At 40.9% G+C, this 23,181-nt stretch overlaps 1 protein-coding gene and 1 pseudogene across 4 annotated transcripts in view; one reads left to right on the plus strand and one right to left on the minus strand.

Annotated features, from left to right (window-relative positions):
• DLG5 (discs large MAGUK scaffold protein 5) overlaps window positions 1-23,181 on the plus strand; it is a 154,214-nt gene that overhangs the window by 87,937 nt on the left and 43,096 nt on the right. For all 4 annotated transcript variants that reach the window (XM_020809449.3, XM_020809450.3, XM_020809451.3 and 1 more), the window contains 11 exons: window positions 1,373-1,516; window positions 3,855-4,038; window positions 13,983-14,242; window positions 14,976-15,288; window positions 15,897-16,127; window positions 17,174-17,358; window positions 18,684-18,809; window positions 19,884-20,016; window positions 20,345-20,472; window positions 21,418-21,593; window positions 22,870-22,973. In XM_020809449.3, the coding sequence (XP_020665108.2) occupies window positions 1,373-1,516; window positions 3,855-4,038; window positions 13,983-14,242; window positions 14,976-15,288; window positions 15,897-16,127; window positions 17,174-17,358; window positions 18,684-18,809; window positions 19,884-20,016; window positions 20,345-20,472; window positions 21,418-21,593; window positions 22,870-22,973 (1,984 nt within the window). The remainder of the gene's footprint in view (window positions 1-1,372; window positions 1,517-3,854; window positions 4,039-13,982; window positions 14,243-14,975; window positions 15,289-15,896; window positions 16,128-17,173; window positions 17,359-18,683; window positions 18,810-19,883; window positions 20,017-20,344; window positions 20,473-21,417; window positions 21,594-22,869; window positions 22,974-23,181) is intronic.
• On the minus strand, window positions 11,152-11,293 carry LOC140706128 (U1 spliceosomal RNA; annotated as a pseudogene).

Here is a 23,181-nt window from a genome sequence, read left to right on the forward strand (position 1 = left end):
CACAAGAAAATCCAGTATGAGCTGGACATCACTGGGCCCACCAACATTACTGAAGGCTTGTTGTTGTTGTTTAGTCGTTTAGTCGTGTCCGACTCTTTGTGACCCCATGGACCAGAGCATGCCAGGCCTTCCTGTCTTCCACTGCCTCTCGGAGCTGGGTCAAATTCATCTTGGTAGCTTTGGTGACACTGTCCAACCATCTCATCCTCTGTCATCCCCTTCTCCTCTTGCCGTCGCACTTTCCTAACATCAAGGTCTTTTCCAGGGAGTCTTCTCATGAGATGGCCAAAGTATTGGAGCCTCTGCTTCAGGATCTGTCCTTCCAGTGAGCACTCAGGGTTGATTTCCTTTAGAATGGATAGGTTTGTTCTCCTTGCAGTCCAGGGGACTCTCAAGAGTCTCCTCCAGCACCACAATTCAAAAGCATCAATTCTTAGGTGGTCAGTCTTCTTTATGGTCCAGCTCTTGCTTCCATACATCGCTACAGGAAAAACCATAGCTTTGACTATGCAGACTTTTGTTGGCAAGGTGATGTCTCTACTTTTTAAGAGTAAAGTAATGTGATCCATAGTTTTGCTGACTCCACTGCATAGAACAATGGTGGGTGATCTTAGCATGGCTGACTCTCATTTTTCTGATTTGTCAGCAGCTTGAGGACTGCAAGGCTAAAGGAGGTTGTCTAGGGCTAAAGAGGTTAATTTGCATGTTAATTTTAAAAATATTTTATTTTATTTTCATGCAGTAGTTTCCTATTGTAAAGATTTCTCCAGTGGGGTTTTATTAATTGAAAATTTGGATATTTAAAATAGTAAACATGTTTTTTTAAAAAATGAAAAACTGAGGGATAAGATAGGGGGATCTTGGAGTCCTGGGAGGCCATCGAAACATGGAAGAAAATTATTCCTCTTCCTCTAGAGGGCACAATGGAACTTTCTGGGGAAAAATATCACAAATTCTGGTATGTATATGTTTGTGTGGTGGTGGAGGGACAGCAAATCAGTGGCACATATGACTCACTCTGTCATAGATCACAAAAATAGGATTTTTTTCACATTGGGGTATTGGTAGCATTATGTCTTCACAGGGCCATCCTGTTGAAAACCATTTCAAAAATACTCTCATTATTTAGCTTTAGAAAGGAGAATGTTTCAAATTCAATTCTATTGGTGAGGCTGGAACCTTAAGATTTTTTTTAAAGGAAAGCAAAATCTATACCTTACTGTTTCACAATCTTCAGAAGAATACTTAAAAACATATATAGAACCCTTCTAATCTGTTCTTTCATTAATACTTACAAACTGTGATGCTAATTTATTTCGTTGTCATTTTAGAGTTACATGTACTTCTTACACCTGATACCTGTTTCTGTTAGGCCTAGTCCCAAGCCAAATCATGATTATGAGAGGTTGAAGATACAGTGTATGAAGGCAATGTCAGACCTGCAGTCTCTACAGAACCAGCACACGAAAACACTGAAAAGATGTGAAGAAGCTGCTAAGGAGGCTGATTTCTATCAGTAAGTAACAGCTCAAAGTGTTAACACAGAAATGTATTTTGGTCTTCTCTCTTCCTTTGTAATGTGCTGGATAGAAGACTTAAAACCCTAATATCCAGAGATCTTTCAGTAACAGCTTCCTTATCTTCAACTTCAGTATGCTTTTTAAAATGCCATGATTTTGACATCAGTTGGGAGATAGCAGCCAGAGCTTTCAGCAGCAGATTACGGATTAGTTTTTTAATCTCTGTAGATACAGAATTGGCATCTAAAAATTGAGATGGTGTGCATGTTTGGCTTGGTGTGAAATGAAGTGAGAGTAGGAACTCTTGGCTCACCAATTCAGTTTTCAAGCAAGGGGGTTCCTCTTTTGGGATCCCAATTTTTCTGCTCAGACTGGAGTCTAGTGATTGTATTAATGAGGTGGGGCAAGGGGTAGCCACGGTAACCTGTTGCAGCAAAAACAGCAGTCCTGTTATACCTTCAAGTATAATTTTAAAAAAATCTGCTGTAAGTTTTTTTGTATTTCACCTCATTTCATCAGACGAATGGAAAGTTTGCTCAGTTAGAGATTATTATTGCCATGCTCAGGTGAGTACAAGATTGTAAATACGTATGGGGAAGAGAGGAAACTGAAATACAAAATGTAAAAGCGACAGTCTTTACCTTAATGGTGGTTGCAAATACTGGTAATTCATCAAGCACTTCAGCTTTGTATCATTGGATGGGGATGGGGACTAAGTCTTTTGACATTCCGCTATATATGTTGAGCAGTTTACCTAATTAAGGATGTTCTTGTACAGTGACCCAACTCATTACAATTCCACCTACCTAACCACACATATAATAATACACTGCACAGTTTGCTAGATTCTAAAACTGTTTATTAGGGTAAATTCCACATATGATTAGACAGGGAGAGGACACAGGCTTAAAGATCTGCTGCTTTGTTCCATATTACATACATGCTTCAGATGTTGTAGTGACGGAAAACTTTTCTAGCTGGGTTGTGCTAACAGGGATGCATCATTGGGATGCCTGATCATTCTAGATCAATGGAATTGGTAACCTGGCCCAATGTGTGCTGCTATTACGACACCTAAAAGGTCATGGTTATTTCCAAATATTTCTTGTTTTAAAAATTTCTTTCTCATAGGCAGAGCTTGGAAAAGTTGCTTTTTCTAGTATAACTCCTAGAGTTCTCCAAAGTATGGCTGAAGAATTCTGGGAATTTTAATCCTCACCCCACCCCACCCCCCAAAAAACAAAAACCATGACCTTAGGGTAGGAGTGAGGAACCTCTTGTCCCATAAAAAGTGGATAGCCTATGAGAACTCATTCCACAGCTTCACCTGGTAGGGGGAGAAAACAGGGCTAAAAGTAGACAGAATTGGTTGTTGTGGATTTTTCGGGCTCTTTGGCCATGTTCTGAAGGTTGTTCTTCCTAACGTTACGCCAGTCTCTGTGACCGGCATCTTCAGAGGACAGCACTCTGAGTGACAGAGTGCTGTACTCTGAAGATGCCGGCCACAGAGACTGGCGAAACGTTAGGAAGAACAACCTTCAGAACACGCCCAAAGAGCCCAAAAAACTCACAACCATTAGATCCCAGCCGTGAAAGCCTTCGCGAATACAGTAGACAGAATTGTTCCTTCTCTGTGTTTCTTTTTGTCACCTGCTGTTTTCTTTCTCTTCTAACTGACATTTGCCCCCTTCCTGCTTGAGCAGCCTTTGCATGAAAATACTCTGATCTCCCCCTTTTAAGTTGGAATGGGGGCTTCTTTCTGCTTGACAAAACACAGAGACTTTTGAAAGGGTGGTCACAAGAGGATAAATGCTCTTCATAGTGTTGTGCTTTCATTGCCGTTGTAATGATTCACCTCTTCATTCTTCATTTCTCTGAAAAACTCTGACCAAAGTGCTCTGTAACTGGACACTGCTGGAGGCAGGAAAACCTAGTTTTGCTGATGGGTGGGATGTTTCACTTAACTGTTCAATAGCTAATTCAGTAGACCACCTCTGTTTGTAGCCTTGTGCTACAACTCCCAGAGATTTGACTGGTGCTACTGCACCATTACCTTCATTGAAAGAAATGTGGTATGACACTCTGCACATTTGAGAAACACATCTGTGTTTCATACAATATGATTTCATACAATTGTTGATTTTTAAAGAGTTCCTGTGTCTGGGAGATTCTCTTGCATTTCTGGTCCTCCCCCTTTTTTTCTTTTTGGTTTAATCAAAAATTTAACAGGACTCACTTAATGAAACAATTAATTGGGCCTTTTAAAAAAAAGACCTATAGGTTTTTAAATGCCATTGGAGCATTTTACTTAGATTTTCTTGTGAATCTTTCCAGTACGTTACATAGCCGTCTGCTGAGTGACCAGTCACAGCTGAAGGAGGATATGGACACTCTGAAGCGAAAGAATAGTCAGTTGGTACGAGAGCATAATCACCTTCAGCAATCGTGCGAGGAAATGAAGAGACTTCACGATGAAGACCAGAAAGAGATAACAGACCTACGCAGTCAACAACAGCAGGTAGCCCAGGACTTTCTTTGCCTCTGCTACTAATTGATTTACAAGTTTTTTTATTTTTTCTTATTGCGCACGAGGTTGCAGGTGCTGGACAAATGCCGTGTTTATCACCATCTCTTTGTGACACTGTTTTTTTCTTTGCCTTAATTTCTGTAACTGACAAAAATGAAGTGACTGCACAGCTCTTGTATAATTCGAAACTAATCACATTTTCTAACACTTGACTTGGAGCTGCTTAACTTCAGCCACTCTCGTTTTCTTTGTCCTCAGTAAGGCTTTTTCCACTTTTGAGCATCTTGAACATCATCACATCTGTGTCTATGCTGGTTCAAAAATTTCTGATCTGTACTGCATGCAGAAAGAACAAAAGATGGTAATACTGAATTTAGACACGCCATTTAGGTATTTTTCAAGGCAGTCTAGAAAACATGGTCCCCTGAGGCCTTTTTCTTTTTCCAACCTTCAAGTGTCTGAAGATTAAAGTGTGCTGACTGCATCTTACGGATCTTTTATACAGCCTAGGAGTGCTCTTTGTGTCATTGTTCGTTTAAATTTTCAAATTTAAGATTTTTGATATTTAAATATTTGAATGGCTTTAATACTTTCAAGACATTGATGTTGGGAAAATGTGAAGACAGGAGGAGAAGGGGACGACAGAGGACGAGATGGTTGGACAGTGTCACCAAAGCTACCAGCATGAATTTGACCCAACTCTGGGAGGCAGTGGAAGACAGGAGGGCCTGGTGTGCTCTGGTCCATGGGGTCACGAAGAGTCAGACACGACTAAACAACAACAGCAATACTTTCATTACATTATTTGCCTTTATTATTTGTGTGATGAAGCCATATGTGTATTTGTGTGATGAAGCCATATGTCAACACTTGAAATTCTGTGTTGTCAACATCTGTTGAAGAACTGCTCAGAAATTACTCAATGCTTGGCATTCTAACCAGGATACAGATGTGAAGCTCAGGCACTTTCCTTCTCTCATTCTTAAATTATGTTGCCTTAGGTGGAAGAGAATTCCCTAATACATCTCTTGCCCATCTTCCACTCCTTTGTATTTTTGGGTTAGATGGAGAGAACTGCCATCTGAGAAATTTGAAGAGTTGTGTGTATTTACTAAGAACAGTTGTGTGTATTTAATAAGAACAGTTATTGATGAACACTCTTTTAACTGTACAGGATGCCCAGTTGTGAGAGATAAATATGCATGTCTTGAATATTTGTAACAGTTACACTGACTCTGCACTAAAGTGTTCCTTGTACTAGAGGACTCAGCACTAAATACCATAAAGCATGTAGGAAGGTAAGAATATATAATCAGATTGCATATGCCTAGTGGATGATCAGGACTCTGAAGAAGACATGGATTTCTTTATGAATTTTCATATGTTATCTCATTGTTGTTTTGGCTTATATACTGCCCCATAGTGAAAAAGCATTCTCTGGGCAATTTATAACATAATTATGCAAACAACAGTTTTGTCCCCCAGCAAAATTAGAAAACTAAGAGCAGTTACAGGGAGATGTCTCTTGATGAAATAGAATGATTTAACAACAGTAGGCTTGTTCATACACCAGAGGTGTATGAACATAGCATACACCAGAGGTGTATGAACATAGCATAAGTTAATACTATGCAGATAAAGTTAAATATTTTTGGTTGTACCAGTGAGGTGAGTATCAAATTAATGCGTCGGAGGATAACTAAACCTATATTTAGTTGGCATTTACCCTACACCGAAAGCTCTGGGTAAATCAGGAGTCTCAAATTCAATTTACCTGGGGGCTGCTGGAGGCAGAGTCTGGGTGAGCCTGGGCCACATCAGATTTTCCGCCAAGCAGAGCAAGAGCCTAAGGAAGCCGCCCAGGAGTTTCCTTAGCCCGTCTGGGGCTCCGAGGAAGAGGAGGGGCGTGCAAGTTCTCGTTGCCGGCCACGACCCCCTCCAGCTCCTTCTTCACTACCACCACCAGCAGCAGCACGAAGAAGCGGAGAAGGGAGGGAGCGCCAGTTACCACCTAGCCGGGGAGGGGAGGGGAGGGCACGACTTAATTTTTTTTAAAAAACCCTCACAGAAATGCCTTGCCAAAGGAGAAAAGCCCCCATCGGTACCTGCACGCACACGTGCGCACACACACACGCGCACGGAGGTCCGGCAAACTTCCTCTGAGGTCTTCCCCTCAAAAAAAGGCGCTCTCAGCAGCAGCAGCTACCCCCAACACTACAGAGGAGCAAACTTTGCAAAGCGAGCCCAGGCATCCTCCAGAGCCGAGGCGGCTGAAGCAGGACGAGGAGGAGGAGGAGGAGGAGGAAGCACCGCCGGGCACTGAGGTGGCCACTGGCTGGGCTGGTGCTGGGGGTGCTGAGAGAGAAAGACATCCAGAGAGCCGCTTCCCTGGAAGAGGGGGTGGCAACAGCAGCTGCTGTTGGCAGCTTGGAGGCGCTCTTCAAGGACGGGCTGGGAGCGAGCTCTGCTCTCAGGCATTGTTCGGTGGCGGCAGGGAAAAGGGCAGGCTGCACGCCTTGCTTGCCGGCTCTCCCCCAAGACAATGCCTCTTGCACCCTCCATCCGGAACTGCAGCCTGCCAGCTGGCAAACAGGCTGCAGTTCTGGATGGAGGGTGCAAGAGGCGCTGTCATGGGAGAGAGCCCGCGAGCGAAGCGAGGCTTTTTAAAAAAACTCTTGACAGCAGAGGACGTGTGGTTGCTTCAGGGGGGCAGGCAAGGCGGGGGCCACAAACTATCGTCTGGCGGGCCGTGGATAGCCCCCGGGCCACATGTTTGAGACCCCTGGGGTAAATGGTTATTTTTAAAGATACCTGTCAGAACAGATTAAAATTTACAAATATTTTAGATGTTTTAGAGTGGTGTGAAGTGAGGGAATATATTTTGTGCCTTTGATAGTTGCTGTGTTGATATTATGGTTGATTTCACATGCAGACAGGTTTCCTTTGTCCACATCAAGATGGGGAAATGTGGCCTTCAGGCTGCATACAGTCACAGGGGTGTTTCTTTAGCATTATCCCATAATTGATCCATATATTTGCATGCCTCTCTCTCTCTCTCTCTCTCTCTCTCTCTCTCTCTCTCTCTCTCTCTCTCTCTCTCTCTCTCTCTCTGTGTGTGTGTGTGCGTGTGTGCGTGCGTGCGTGCGTGCGTGCGTGCGCACCGCTATGTGATTCTGTTTTTGGATACAACTTGTTCTTGTAAACTATGGTTTGGTGTGCATTTCTGGAAGGTATTTTGTGTGGATCTGCTTTTGGAGGCAGTCTGGAAGCGGTTCCCTCTCCCTCCCTTTTGCAGTCTGAGGGTGCAGTGGAAGAAAGAAGGTTGAATCTCCATGCTCCTGTTGGACGCCCCTGTTCCACCTGTGGAGGGGTCCGGCACTAACCCCTGCCCTGGAGCTGCTGCAGAGTTTTATAGTCCCGGCTTTTAATGGGGGGCGGTTGGGCAGCTGGCAAAAATATATTACTCCCATTCCTCTAACTAGATTAAAGTGGAAAACTTGCCTGCAGCAAGGGTATTCATTGGTGAATGATTCCCCAGAGGGAAAAAGACAGTCATACATGGAAAACTAGCAGGTCAGATTATAAAGGTTATAAATTTCAGTATAATCTGAGAGAGGGCTTCACCAGTTAATGGAATGGTGGTGGTTCCCCATTAGTTATCCTATACATGTAATATTGGAAGCACAGTAAAGCTCTGCCATTTCTTTTATTTAGGTATACTGACATGAATAATATTTTTGGAACAGGAGTTAAGAGTGTGTATTTGGTTGCTTCTCATCTAATGTATATCTCATCAGGATGATGTTAGAGTGGGAGGTGTCAGCACTAGTGTGTGTAGGTGTTTTGATGCTTGGGATCATTTAAAGTGGTTCAGAAAACACAGTAGCCCAACTGCTGGAAAAAAAACCTCAAAGTTTTTATCAGATTACTTCCACTAACAGAGATGGCCATTGATTTTCTGTGCAGCAGCTGACTGACTTGTAAGTCTTGCCTGCTCAGTTACAAGGCTTGCTGTTACCATGGCTATACCCTTTGGCCTAGCTTAGATTATTTTCTTCCTGTCACCGAATGGGAGAACTTTCTTGTTATGCTTTCTCTTCCGTCTGTCCACCATTATCTTCATACCTTGATTTGTTTTCCTTTCCTTTTGCTTTTCCTTCTTTCAAGAGTGAGCAGTCTAAGTGATTTGAGAAATCTTCAGCCTCTGCAGTTAGCAAAAAATAGTTTGCTAAGTGCAGAGTCTCATCAAAAATATATTGAAGAAATACAAGCTGTTCTGCCCCAGTTCTTTTTGGAGACAGTGATCCTCTCAGCTTCATCCCCATCCTTTTCTGTCAGGACACTGGTTTTCAAAATAATCTGCTGTCCTTATTTCTTAATTGCACGTTATTTGTACAAAAATAATATGCACGTTAATGCATGTGCATAACTTAACAAAGGTTGCAAAAGCATATATATTATCCAAATGGTGTATCAGGAAGCTGTTGTCACTACTTCAAAAATGGAAATGTCAGTAAGATTTAATGTATGCTCTTGGGGATATATGTTCAGAATTAAACAATACATTTTCTATTTGATGTAATTCATTATTTTTTAATTACATACTTACTGTAGTTAATGCTATATGTTACCATCAAAGGTTGGCCTTTGTGGGACATTCAGGTACATTCAAAATACATAAGTCTATTTCTGGTCATTCAGTATGTGAAATCATGAGGTGGTTAGAAATACAAAGAAATGGTCACATGTTTTCAGAAATGTTACATGACGGCAGGAAATAGAAACATCAGTGTCCGTGCATGTGTATTCATACAATAATATACAGTTTTCGGGGCTGAAACATATAAGACTGAAGTTTGAACCCAAGTTTCGTCTGAATGAGATAGATAATTTTAAGAGTGAAAAAGAAAACAAGGGAGGACATGTCAGATCACATGCCTTACCTTCTCCACTCATCTCAGGATGTTTTTCCTATTCTATTTTAACTCCTCATAGCTTAACTGGTCTGACAGGAGTTCAAACAATGGTCTGGGGTGGGGATATAAGGCACAGGATGGGGAGAATTAAGCTTGGACCTCATTTGCATGCCCACTTTACTTTTAAAACAGGCCCTGTTCCCTTCATACATCTGTGCCTGCTTTGTTGTGCACTGGCCTGCATCTGTGTGAGTGAAAGAGCAGTTGCCAAACGTGGCTCCACCTGTTCTCCTGTATACATCAAAAACATGCTCTTCAGTGACCCAGTCATCTCCTGCAACTGGCTATTCCTTTAGTGCAGGGGTCTCCAAACTTCAGTGTGAGGGTCACATCATATATGCTCCACATTTTCGTGGGCTGAAGGAACATGTACGCATGGCCTGCTTGAGCCTGCAACGTTTGCTGGCTGGATAAAAAGGCAAGGCAGACTGAATGTGGCCCGCAGGCCATAGTTTGGAGACCCCTGCTCTAGTGCCATTGATTGCCTTCAAAGGACCTGACATACTGGCCTACGTGGTTACATTTTATTTGTGCAAAACTGTTTAAGCAGTATTGCCTCAGTGTGGACTGCTGGGGGGCACGAGAAGCAGGGAAAGAATATCGGGGTTGTTGGCGAATGCTCTTGCGCTTTATCATGCTTTATCATGGAGCGAGCTGAGCCTTATGTGTAACCTGGCATTATGCAGAAACCTATTTTAATATTAAGCTTTTGAGTGAGTGACGTGGATGAGGTTCACCTGTAATACTGGCACATTTGGTGGGAGTTAGACTGAAGAGTGAGCACGTGGTACTTTCCTTCTCTGCCCAAGCAGTCGGTTCCCCATCCTTAGCCTATAGTGTGTTTTCCCATGCTAGTTTAGAATACTTTTTTTCTAGCTGGCAAAGGCTTCTTGTCTCTTTGAATATTTCATGATCACTCTTTGGAAGTGGATGCTTTCATACCACTTGATCCTATGCATATGTATGAGGGTCTACAATTCCATTAAAACTGCTCTTGTTATGGGATGTCAAGTTGGAACTGACTTACAGCAATCCTAACAGAGTTTTCAAGGTGAGGTATTTAAGGAGTGGTTTTACTCCCACTCCCTCAGTCAGTTTCCATGGCTAAGTGGGGATTCAAACCCTGTTCTCTGGAGACCGAGTCTGTCACTCTGTCCACTACACCACACTGGGAACTCCCCATTAAAACGGAGGAGATTATAATTAATAAAACTCTTTACCATCAATTCAATTTTTACACTTAATGTTGAATGTTACACATATATAATAGGGCTGCAGTGGTGTGCCACCTTGTGGTGAAAGGATCACATCTGCATGTAATCTGATTGTGTGAAGTTCTTGGTTTTTGTTTTGTTAAATATAGCTCACCTTGTTCTCAAAGTTCCTCCACATTATGCTGTGTAGCATAATGTGTTAAGGATTTTTATTTTTATTTTTTTTACTTATTTTATTACTTATTCAGCTGTGAGAACCTCTGCCTCCCATCAGAACAGGGAAAAGACTGCTGCATCTGTTGCTTGTGAGAACTGGCCGAGATCTGCTGCCCTTATTGGGAAAGTACTAGCTTTCCATGGTAGAAGAATATTGCCTTCTTTGTATCATACAGTGGTGCCTCACAAGACGATTGCCTTGCGGGACGATTAATCCGCAAGACGATGGGTTTTTGCGATCCCTGTGGCGCTTTGCAAGACGCTTTTTCCTATGGATGATTTCCGCAAGACGATGTTTTGGTCTATGCTTCGCAAGACGGGTTGTTGTGGTTTTTTTAGACCGATGCTTCGCAAGACGGTTTCCTCCCCCCATTGGAACACATTAATTACAACATTTTTCGCTCCATAGTGTCTTATGGAGTGAATACTGTAAAAAAAAGTTCAAAACCTCTTCAGCCACCCCCACCTAGAAGCCTCCACAGTTCCACCACTGTGCCAGAAGGCCTCCAAACCAGCACCAGAGGCTGCTCAATGTGGCAGCTGCATTGGACCTTGCTGCTCTGCCATCTGAGCTGCTGGCTTTCCAGGATCTGCCTCCTGGAAAGCCAGCAGGGCCAATGGGCCTATGGCTCCAAATTTAAATGGCAGAGAATGGTGAAAACAGCCAAGGGCCAAAGGGTGAAGAGATTCTAAAAAGAGCAGGGAAAGCACAAATTATGCAGTTGAGTTTCCCACATTTGGGGAAATCACAGGGATCAGCACACCTGAAGTGCAATGGATGAGCCTCACCCTGGAAAAACCACTTTCATGACTATGGTATTTCCCCTGCAAGGTATGAGTTGGAGTGTCTCTTGCACCTCATACCCCCTTCTGTGCCCTGCCTCCCCAAGGCATGGTGACCCCCTGGCTGCACCTCCTGCTCAGAACAGGGCTGCACAGCCCCAGTCCTGCCAGAGGCCAAGAGAGCTCTTCAGTGTTTTCGGGTGCCCCACAGGACCCCCATCAGGGGCTGGTGTTCCTCCCATAATCCTCTAGTGCACAGGTATTAGCATATATATTTGCATCTGGTCCCATGGCTTGTGAGTCTCCATCCCTACTGCCCACATCTTCAGATGATATCATTGGTGATTTCACTCCATTAACTCCATTAGAGGATGTCAGGGTCTTTTGCTGACCAGATTTTTCATGTGGCAAAATGCCTACAACTATGTATTGTGTGCATCAATCATCTTCTGTACCAGTGCTGCTACCACTGCTTCCTATGTTTCTATGTAGGGACCATGGTAGCAGATGGATTAAGGAGAGCATCAAGAACCAGAGATATTTGCAGTGAAAGGATAGGTGTAGATATTTCAGTGGCAGGTAAAGTAGAAGCCAGGAGGCCATGTGTAGAAGAAGTATTGATTCCACATATGTGAGTTCATGATACCCACAGTTACCAATGGCAACCCAACATTCTTACAGAAATGTATTCTTTGTAAATCCAAGCAACCTAAAATGCTTAAATCTATAACAGAAAACAAGATAGTCTGTGTGGCGTTTACCCCGTGGGCCCTGCTTGTTTCACCAGACAAAGAGCTCACCCGAGTATCCCAACACACCCTTTAACACACTGCCACCAGTTGATCTCTTTATCAACCTATATTTCCTTTGAAAGACTGAGGTCCATTCAGTACTGAACTTCTAAACAGAAACAGGTTTATTGATTACAAGTTGTTTTAGGAATAGTTCTTAAGCACATTCTTAAAGTTACACAAAGCTTTGGTATTTTATTTTAACCTCTTCTATCTTAATTAATACTGGTCCCACTCTGACTAATCACTCCTTAAACACACACTCTTTCTGCCTCAAACCCCAAATTCCTTTTTCTCCTCTCTGTCTCTGACTGAACTCCTCTAGACTCTGACTCCCCCCTCCTTTCTAGTTTCTCTGGCTCTGCCTCTCAACAGTTCTCATTGGTACATGCAAATACACTGCTGAATATTCATGCCAGGGATGATTGCTTTCTGTAACAGAAAGCAAGATAGTCTGTAACAGAAAAAACATGGATTTTTTGCTGATGTTGAAATTACTTTTATTAATATGGGAGAATTTATTTCCAGAATTATGTCCACTTTGAAAAGCATGAACATCACTTAAAATCATTAACTAGTATCCTGTTTCCTAAATGCACAGTGGAAGGGAAAACCTTCAGATTTCCCACCTTCTCTGGCAGGCTAGCTGTGGCATAACCAGGTACGTGACTGAGCTTGCAACTAGTGCCAGAATGGACACACAAGAAGGAGCTTCCAGAGTAAAGGGGACCCCTGTGCAATTTCCCTTCCACTCCATGTTTAGGCAGCTTTTTCTGCTGTGTATAGCTTTTCTTGATTTTCATGGCATGCTTCTGCTTTGATGGCAATGTAGAAGACACATCCAGTGCATGGAAGAGCTCTTTTTATACTCTGCATTAGATTTGCAGCAAGAAAATGAACTAAAACTTAAATATCGTTCTTTCTGTATGAAATAACTACTTCAGCTTCTTTTGTGAGTAAAACCACATGCTGTGCTAAAGAACCAGACTTTGACGACACTGTGAATTCTGCACAGATTCTTTTTGGTCCGGTACTAGCAGCCATTTTAGTCTACCCAAATCAACTATTTATTGGTGGTTTTTTTGGTAAGATTTCTTGAAGACACTAGGTAAGCTCATAGTATACAAGTAAATAAATGCTCATTTTTCCCATATTGTTGTTGTTCAAAAACCAGCCACAGTCAATCAAAATTATAAAAACATTGGTTGGTATTATATAACAGATAAAAGTTTTAACCAAAAACCTAAGTATCTGTTAAATATTGCCACAGTATGTATGCTGTTCCCAATATTGCTGTTTTTTGTAGCTCTGATGGTGCAATTCCTGAGATCTGCAACTGCTTATAGTACTATGTGAAATTTCTTCATATTCTTCCCAAAGCCCCGCTGACTACGGGGACTAGTGCAGTGTGTTTCTTCCAGGTACAAGATGTTTTGATTGCCAGGTCTCTGTTAGTTTTTCCAGTTCTTTATTTTCAACTCTGGCATCCCCTGAAATTGCAATGTCAATGATCCAGGCATTTCTTCATGTGTTATGTTCAATATGTCTATCAGTTTGGATCTGGAAATCCCACAAGATCTTGATTTCCTCGTTTTCTGACACCTTTTCTACCTGATGTTCCCAAGGGTTTTTGAAGACTGGAAAGTTATATTTTTAGCCTAATGACCAGTGCACTAATTTTGGCTCGCTACCATGTCTAACTTTGTTATCTGTTTGTGCAGTCTTTGGACATTCACATCTGAAGTGATTTTTAATAATAACCACATATGAGATTATGATGATAATAATGATTGATTGATTGATATTAGAACTGCAGATCTGGAAGTGACCCTGTGGATCATTGAGTTCAGCCCTCATAGGGAGGCACAGCGGGGAATCAGTGCCTAAGCCACTGAGCTATTCATGGAGTTCCATCTATGTGGAATTTTTGCTCAAAATTTGTTCCATTATTCCAGGTTATGAAGCAGAATGGGTCATCAGAGATACTAAATAAACTCTATGATACAGCAATGGACAAGCTAGAGGGTGTGAAGAAAGATTATGATGCACTAAGGAAGCGGTACAATGAGAAGATAGCAAGCCATAACACTGACCTGAGCCGGCTAGAACAGACAGAAGAGGAGAACAGGCGCCTCCAAAAGCAGATTGAGATGTTGATGAAACAGCGGGACACAGCAATACATTTCCAGCAGCAGTATTCCTCCTCTCTCAGAAGGTAAAAATATGCTTTTATGGCTGCTGGTCCTGCCACTGAGCTTTGCCATATTTCTTGGACAACACACAGACACAGTTAGCTTTCCTCCTCTTTATTTCAGGAGTGGGAGTGGGGTTAGGGTTAGCCTTGTTAGTCTGCTGAAGCAAATAAAAACCCCTTAAAGTTTGAGAAGTTTTATTTGGCATTAGCTTTTATAGTGCTTCCTCACTTATATTTGTGGATGTTCATGTTTCTTCTGTCACTCAGAGTCAAAGCAGACAGGACAGACAGTCACATCTTGTTGTTCCCATATGTGCCACATTTACCTTTAATGTGGAATGAGTACATCTGATTTTGATGCCAGAATATATGCATGAGTAAGCTCCCCTTCCCATGGTCTGTTTTTTCAGCATGATGTTCCCATCTGCCTCATAGAGACTAGAAATTTGTGGGACTGATAAAAAGGATTTCAGTCAATGGGATTTAAAAAGCAAGCCAAAGAGAACTCAGTGACTTTCACTTACCCACATACCACCCCCAGTTTTAAATACTCAAACTAGTCTCTCTCTCTCTCTCTCTCTCTCTCTCTCTCTCTCTCTCTCTGAGACACGTGTCAAAAGAAATCTTACTGTTTCAAATTTTTAACTGTAAACATTTCACTGTTGATGTCTTGGGTGAAGAGGACAAAAGCTTTTATAAAATCCCCACACGTTCCAAATTTTCAAAAGCATTGTTTGGATTTTATTTTCTCTAGATTTGAGTCTGTGCAGCAAGAACTGAGCAAAGCCACAGCCCAAAACAAAGAGTTGCAACGAGAAATGGAGCGGTTACAGTCGGAAGTGACAAGGTTTAAAACGATGCAGCTGAAGGCTGTGAAGGATGCAGAGAAGTACAAGGAGGAGAGGGACTCTGTGTTCAATGAGTACCGTCTCATCATGAGCGAGAGGGATCAAGTTATCAAAGAAGTAGATAAACTCCAGACAGAGCTGGAACTTGCAGAATCCAAACTGAAAAACACATCCTCGGAGAAAAGAGTGGCCAGTGAAGAAATGGAAGCTTTAAGACAGGTACAGTATTTATAAATTTAATTGTTGGGCCATATATCCTGTGCAGGCTGGAGATCACGTTAGATTAAAGTCTAGGTCCCCCTAAAGTAGTAAAATCCTTTGGGCCCACTTTGGAGGATGAAATGCATACCTAAAAACAAATCATCTGTCACAATAATTATTTAGGAACTTGGTTCATTTCATTTTTCTATAGTTCTCGAAGACTCAAGCAAACAACTTTTGAAACCTGTGTTATTTCATATAAGTCGGACATCTAACACTGGCTTGACATTTTCATCTAGTTGTTCATCAGGTTCCAAGTTGAACCTGACAGAAAGAAGATAGTTTAAAAGGGAGAACCGTTAAGCACTCCTGCCTCTTGCTTCATCCTTTTCCATACTTCCCACTATCTGTTTGCAGTGGTTCAACATCATCTTCTAATTCAGCCCTTAGGCACAGTAATGTGCTAAAGTTTGAAATATTTATCAACAGTGTTTATAAGTGCTTGATGCCATTTTATTCCTCTTCCTTATAAATGGGACAAGCTTCCAAAATTGCAACGTTTGTTCATCAGCAGAAGTAGTTGCCTCAGTGTTTAATGTTGCTAGCATTGATGGATTCCATTTTAGGAGCTGAATTCTGCTCTAGTGGAACGAGATCGGGCAATCTGTGAAAGGAATGAACTCTTGGAAAAGTACTGCCATGAAGTGAAAGACAAGGCTGAGGCACAGAAGGAACTGGATCAAGCATGCAAGGATATTGAGACGGTGAAAGAAGAGAGAGATGTAGCCAGAAAGGAAAGGACAGAAGCCATCATCCAGAGGGACCATCTGCTAAGGGAATATTATCAAGCTCGGCAGGTACAAGCACGATCAAGAGATTTATGGTATTTCCCAGTCTGTTTCAAAGCTAGTTAGTTCTTTCAAGAAAACCCATGAATAAAATCTATCTTTTACAAAAGACAAAGAAAACTGAAAATAATGACAAAGGCCTTGATTGAAAGCTGGTTCCTCTTTTTAAAAGAGTGGAATTTCCCTTTATTAGGGGTTTCTTCCCTTTTCTACCCTGGTGTTGTACTTTTCATGGTGAACTTTAGTTTTACTGATTTCAAGGAGTTTCTAAGTGTTACTAGGTAAAAACATCTGTTATCTATTCCGTCTCCTTTTCTACTCTGGCATTGGGTACTTGAAATAGATTCTCCTAGCCTCAATTTCTCCCTTGATTTTAGGATTCTGAGTTACTCAACCTTATTTCTGGAACATACTAGCAAAGCAAACTGCAGCTTTTTCTCTTTTTAATTTCCAAACGCTAGCAGGTTTCTTTCTTGTACTGTTTTACAACAATCCTAATCCTTCCTTGTTTGCTTTTAGCCATAGGTAGGTAAGATATGAGATATTTTAGGCGTTTTATAATATTTTTGCTAATAAAGTTATTTTTAAAAGAACAAGGAAAAACCTTGTGTTCCTCAGCATCTATTCTTTAAAATCAGTAGGATACAGAATATAGGGTTTTGTGCTAAGCAAATAAAAAAACATACATAGCATTAGTATCTCTATTGAATTCTCTTCACAATGCCAGCTGTTTTGAAAAGCAGTGTTTAAAAATGTTGTGGTTTCCTCTTTGATTTTTCTTAAATCAAAATGTGGCCGCTTTCTATAAATTATGATTAAACATGTAGCTGTTATGTGTCTTCAAGTCGGAACCAACGTATAGCGACCCTAATAGGGCTCTCAAGGTAAGTGAGGTATTTAAGGGGTGGTTTTACCAGTTCCAGAGCTCCAGTGATTTTCCATGGCTGAGTGGAATTTTGAACCCAGACCTCCTAAGTCCTAATTCATCACTCTGTTTAATGTACCAATCTGGTTATCCATGAATTTATATCCCACATATATTTTCACTTTCTTAGATACAAGATTCTGCTACACTAGATATAGAAAGAGCTAACAAGGAAATTGAAATGCTCCGCAAGCAATATGAAGCCATGTCACAAGAGTTAAAAGAAGCTGTCCAGGAAGCAGAAGTAGCAAAATGCAGAAGAGATTGGGCCTTCCAGGAACGTGACAAAATTGTTGCGGAACGAGAAAGCATCAGGTAAAATTAACTTCAATTACAGATAATGTTAATTGCTCTACTTTGGCTAAAACTCCTTCTCAAAAATTTGCGTTGTAACATCTGTATAGTAAAGCAATTTAATAAACAACTTAAAATAAGTTTTCATAATGTAATAGTGAGATTCCCAATAGTTAAATAAACTAAAATTTTGTAGGTATTTACACTGTTGAAAGGAAATTGAAGCGGTATGCAGCATCCCAAACCTGGATTAATTAGTAATTAGGGAATTTTTGGAAAAGGCATTAATTTATTTTATTTTTCGAGCATGAAAATAGTGTGACTGTAATCTGAAATAAAGGGTCAAACTAGATGTGATGGGGCTCCCATATTGATTATATATGGCTACTTGATAGTGCAGGACAGATAAGTTTATTACCAGAAAGTGCATGACATTGAGATGTATCTAAACTCCATCACCATCCCACACGTAATTACAGTGGTACCTCGCAAGATGACGCCCCTGCTGAACGACAAATCTGCATAATGACGACTTTTTGTGATCGCTATAGCGATTCGCAAAACAGTCATTCCAATGGGCGATTTTCACTTAACAACGATTAGATCTGTGCTTCGCAAACTGTTTGTTTGCAAGACAATGATTTTTTCAGCTCCGCAAAATGGCTGCTCTGTGTTTTCCGGACCCATGCTTCGCAGGGGAGCCATTTTTAAAGCTAATCACTGGACAACGAGGTATTTTCCCCATTGGAACGCATTAAACCAGGTTTCAGTGCATTCCAATGGGGAAAGGGTTTTCGCATGACAACGATTTCACTAAACAGAGATTTTCATGGGACAGACTATCGTCGTCATGCGGGGCACCACTGCCTCCCAATTTTGTGTCTCTCTCTGCCCTCTGCAATTGTAATGGCTGTTGCCTGCTTGTACAAACATCTTCCATCACTGAACACATCATGCAACCTTTAATTTTCCTAACTTAATAATAACATTAGTTAAAGCTTGCCTTAAGGAAAGGGTATCTGAGTGAGGGTTGTTTTGTTTTGTAGTTGTGATAATGATAACAACCATTAGCTGGCAGCCTCTGACCTGAACTTGGTATGCTGAGATTTTCCAGCTGGCCTTCCAGATAGCAAACGAGAAACAAGAGAGAGTATTTATGTAGGGAGCTGTAACCTCACAGTGGCTCTCCAGTAAAACTGGTTGCTAACCAAAGGGTTACTTTAGTTAACCTCCAATACCCTCAATGGCGTATCATCACACATTTTGCTGCCACCAGGGAGGTTTTCTGGAGCCTTCGAGAATAAATGCAACCCCAACATTTCATTTCAACTCCTTTGCTTTTAAAGGACTTTGTGCGATAACCTGAGGCGAGAAAGAGACAGAGCGGTGAGCGATCTGGCCGAGGCTCTACGCAATCTGGATGATATGAGGAAGCAAAAGAATGATGCTGTGCGTGAATTGAAAGAATTAAAGTGCGTTATAGGAAACTCTTCCGTGTGTAATTCTGTATCTTTCTGTTACATGTCAAGTGTTTCTTGCCTGAGCTCTGGCTATTTGTTTAAATACATGTCTATTAAAATATATTACTTGTTCCCAAAATGTTAGTTAATCGGCAAATCTGGGGAGGTACATGTGGGAATGAGTGCACTGGTCAGGCCTACAGCTCAGTCAGTTGTAAGAGGGAGTTAATGTTTACTTGCTGTCTGAGGCAGTGGATAAGACATTTCCCCCTTTCATTCCTTAAATAAAAGCAACCTGGACTAGCAGTTGAATTCTTTCTTCAAAATAGGATATTGTCTCCCACTGTGTTTGAAGGGTTAACATGCTAGGCTGATATCTCGTCAGCTCTTGACAGGAAGGGTGGTTAGACTTGCCTTCTGAGCAGGCATTACTAGTTACAAGCCATACTTGCAGGAACAGGACACCCCATGCAAACTGCTGAGGGAGTAATACTTGTTACTAACAGTATGTGTTTGTTCAACTTCTAGGACATTTTTCAACCAGGGAGGCTTGTGTAAGGCACAGAAGCTACATCCATATCTCTCTTCTAGGTAGAAAGGGTTGAATGCTCCTCAAGACTGCAGTCCTATGCACCCTTCAGTATTCGTCTCACTGAACTCAGTGGGACTTACATCTGAGTAGTTATGTATAGGATTGCCTTTGTGATTAGACAAACTAAAAGAGATCAAATAATCAGATCAGCGGTGTGGAAATCACAACAAATAAGGAAGGAATGACCCATTGAATAGTAGTGCTCTCAGGGATAGACCAGCAGGATTTTTACTGTCATTTTAACAGAGGGAAACTGCAGTTCTGTCCACATTTAAGCTGCATGGTTTCTGTACGACTGAAATTTCTGAATCGTGCTTCGCTATTAGTCAGAAAACTTTAATACTACATTAAAAATTAAGTGATAATATATATTTTTGTATGTAGTTACTTATGTCATTGTAACAAATTTGTAATGATTCAGTGAATGCAAGGATTAAAATAAAAATTAGTCCACTTGTGTCGCTTGAAATACTCAGATATGCCTTTCCCTACAGAGAGAAGATGGAGAATCAGTTGGAAAAAGAGGCACGGTTCCGGCAGTTGATGGCCCACAGCTCTCATGATTCAGCCATTGATACAGATTCTCTGGAGTGGGAAACAGAAGTAGTTGAGTTTGAGAAAGACAGGGTAAGTCTTTAATTCTCGTCATCACCAGAACATTATCGGTAATTATAACTAGAGCAATCGCATTGTGCCAATCGGATTTGTGTAAGTGTCAACTTATTCTTCAACAAGTGATTCAGTGCCCCTACTCTAGTTGGGACTACTAACTGGATTCTGGCCCATTTGTTATACGTGAGAAAGGGTGAAATCTTGTGAGAAAGCTTTACCTGTTGAAGGCTCCCCCACCAACATGCAAAAAACCCTGCAGGGAATGTGAAGATATAATAGTATATTATTTGCTTATGTCTATGCTGAATCACTGAGATAACATGTTCCATTGCATATTCAATAGGAAGATATGGATTTGAAAGCCCTCGGGTTTGATGTGGCTGAAGGTGTGAATGAACCATATCTTCCTGGAGACTGTGGAATATTTGTTACCAAAGTGGACAAAGGAAGTATTGCGGATGGTCGATTAAGGTAATGGATTGGTGGCTTGTCAGTCATTTGTCAGTGCTAACCTGTGAAACTTTAGGTTTATGAAGAAAGCCATGCTGTGTTGTTATCACGACTCCTGCATGCTAACTGTATGTGAAACACTTCGGATGCTTGAAGAATGAACCAGCTAAGTGCTGCTTCTACTGCTACTAGTACTTCTACTTCCTTTTGTTACGAATTTTAAATTAAAAAATACTTCTCACAAGTTATTAACAATCAAGATCAAGAGAGACCTTTATTTTTAAATAGAAACAGATAATGAGAATTTAACAGCTCTTTTTAGTCAAGGCTTTTCAGGACCCATTTGAAGAAGGCAGAAGTGAAAATGTGTTTAAATACTTCTGTTTGTTAAACGCTTTTATAAATGTGTTGTTTTTTTTTTAAGTTTATGTTTTGAATCAAAATTCTGTTTAAAAGAACATTTTAAACTTTTGTGGCTTTGTCTTGCTAAGATATGAGCTGTGAAACTGTGCTTTTGACTTGTGCCCTTTGGGGAAGTGTCCTCCACCAATATTTTCCAAGGATCAGTCTGAATCTTCCTTAGGACCCAACCTGAAGAATCTATGCTTTTAATATGTAGTCACTCTGTCATGCTGCAGTGAGATACAAACAGCTTTTAGCAGAAACATTCCCACTTTAGGAGTTCTCAGGTTGTGTCCACACATTGGTGCAGATAAATTACAAGAAACATTTTCTCCCTGTGTGTTGAATGTGACCGATGCTACGATTCTGAAGGAAGTTCTCAAATCACACTCTGACAACAATTGGTGAGAAATTGCTGAGTTGTTTCCTCAAAGTCAGTAAATTACAATTTGTAGCCTCTTGGCATTATTAGAAGCGGCTGCATTTCACTTTGGTTATTCCTCTCTAACATGCACATGCAGGGAAAGAGAAATTGACTTCCTTGCTTTTGCTCTAATTAATCAGAGTGAATGATTGGCTGCTGAAGATAAATGATGTGGACCTTACTAACAAAGACAAGAAGCAAGTAATAAAGGCCGTACTTAATGGTGGAGGAGTTATTAATATGGTAGTTCGAAGAAGGAAATCCTTAGGAGGAAAGGTGATAACACCCCTGCACATCAATCTTGCTGGCCACAAAGGTAAATCCATTATGTACTTCAAACTAAGTAATAAACACATTAGTGTGTTGAATATATACAGTCACAGAAATGAAGATTTCTATTAGGTTGAACAAGTCTCTAATCTAATCCTTAAGAAAATGAAATGGGACCAAAAGCCTTTCTAGACCAGGAGTTTGTTCATATAGTGGCCAGTGGATCACTCAGTCTGTCCAGCCACTCAGTTTCAGTGGATGAACCCAGATTTCAGCATGATAAAGAAGAAAACCACCTTGCTGCGTACTTTTAAACATTTCTATCATTTCTTTCCCTGCTTTCCTTTTTCCTAAGATGAACATTCTTATATGGTGCAACCTTTATATGTAGTTGACTTGTTTCACTTTATTGGTCATCTTACTTTTTAAAATTTACTTTACATTTTAAAAAAATTACTTGTCCTTTTCTGGACACTTTTCAGTTCCAGAGGGTTTTTGAAATTTGTGTCTTTTTTGTTGGGGTCTTTTTTTTGCTAGTTTGCTTGTTTTTTAGGTGAAGTGACCGGAAGTGTGCACAGTAATCCAGGTGATCACACCGTAGATTTCAAGTTTGATGTAGCTTGAAGCTAGCAGTTTTATTTTTAATTCTTTTTCTAATTTTGCATTATGGAATTCATCTTTCTTATATCAGATGCACACTGGGGTGTGTGTGAAATTTTCATAAAGAGCCTTCCATAGCCCCAAGATAGAATTTTATTTGCCCTTTTAATGCCTCCCTTTTCTCCAAATGAACCTCTGATTCCTTCAGCAGACAAAGCCCACCTACCTTAGCATCCTGTTCCCAACAGTGGTCACAGACAAAAGGTGAGGAAAGCAAGAACTCACTCTCTCTCTCTTGTTAACAGTCTAGCAACTTCTATCACATGTACACATGTTTCTGAGCCATGGAGGTTTCATTTAAGTATGATGACATTTGAAGGAGCCAGTCAGTATGAACTTGCTTAGTCTTTTTTAAAAGCTACCTACAGGAAATCCTAAGTTTCTCTTGCCAGAGCATTCAGGAACAGGAGGTGCTCAGTTCTCCAAAGAAACAGAATATACTTCTAAATCTTGCACTAGGGTACATAAGCCATGGACATATAGTGTAAGAAGATACGTATTTTGGTTGAGGAAACAGGAGATGTGAGGTGCTGAATCTCATCAGCATTTTATCATAGCGCTAGTGAATACAGCCCCTAATGATTTAGTTGGCTTAAGGATTGTGCTGTATGCATATCCAAAATTAATCAGAGTGATATGTGTTTCTCTGTTCCCTATTTCAGATAGTGGAATTGGTCTGGAAAATGGAATTTTTGTTGCCACTGTAGTGCCTGGTAGCCCAGCTGCCAAAGATGGGTCCCTCACAGTGGGAGATAGGATAATTGCCGTAAGTTCTATTTTCAGCTTTTGTTAGCTCATATGAGAGTTTATGTAAAGGTTTATTCAAATACTATGCTGAACTATAGTTTGTGCTAACCAAATCAGAAATTCCAGTATGCTTTCATAGTTCATGTGCTCATCACTCTGATTATTCTAATTTAGAAGCATAGTTATCATAAACTGTAGTTTGGAAAATAACGTGGGGTATGCTTTAT

This window comes from Pogona vitticeps, chromosome 3, assembly GCF_051106095.1.
Source record: "Pogona vitticeps strain Pit_001003342236 chromosome 3, PviZW2.1, whole genome shotgun sequence".
In the NCBI taxonomy this organism is placed as follows: Eukaryota; Metazoa; Chordata; class Lepidosauria; order Squamata; family Agamidae; genus Pogona; species Pogona vitticeps.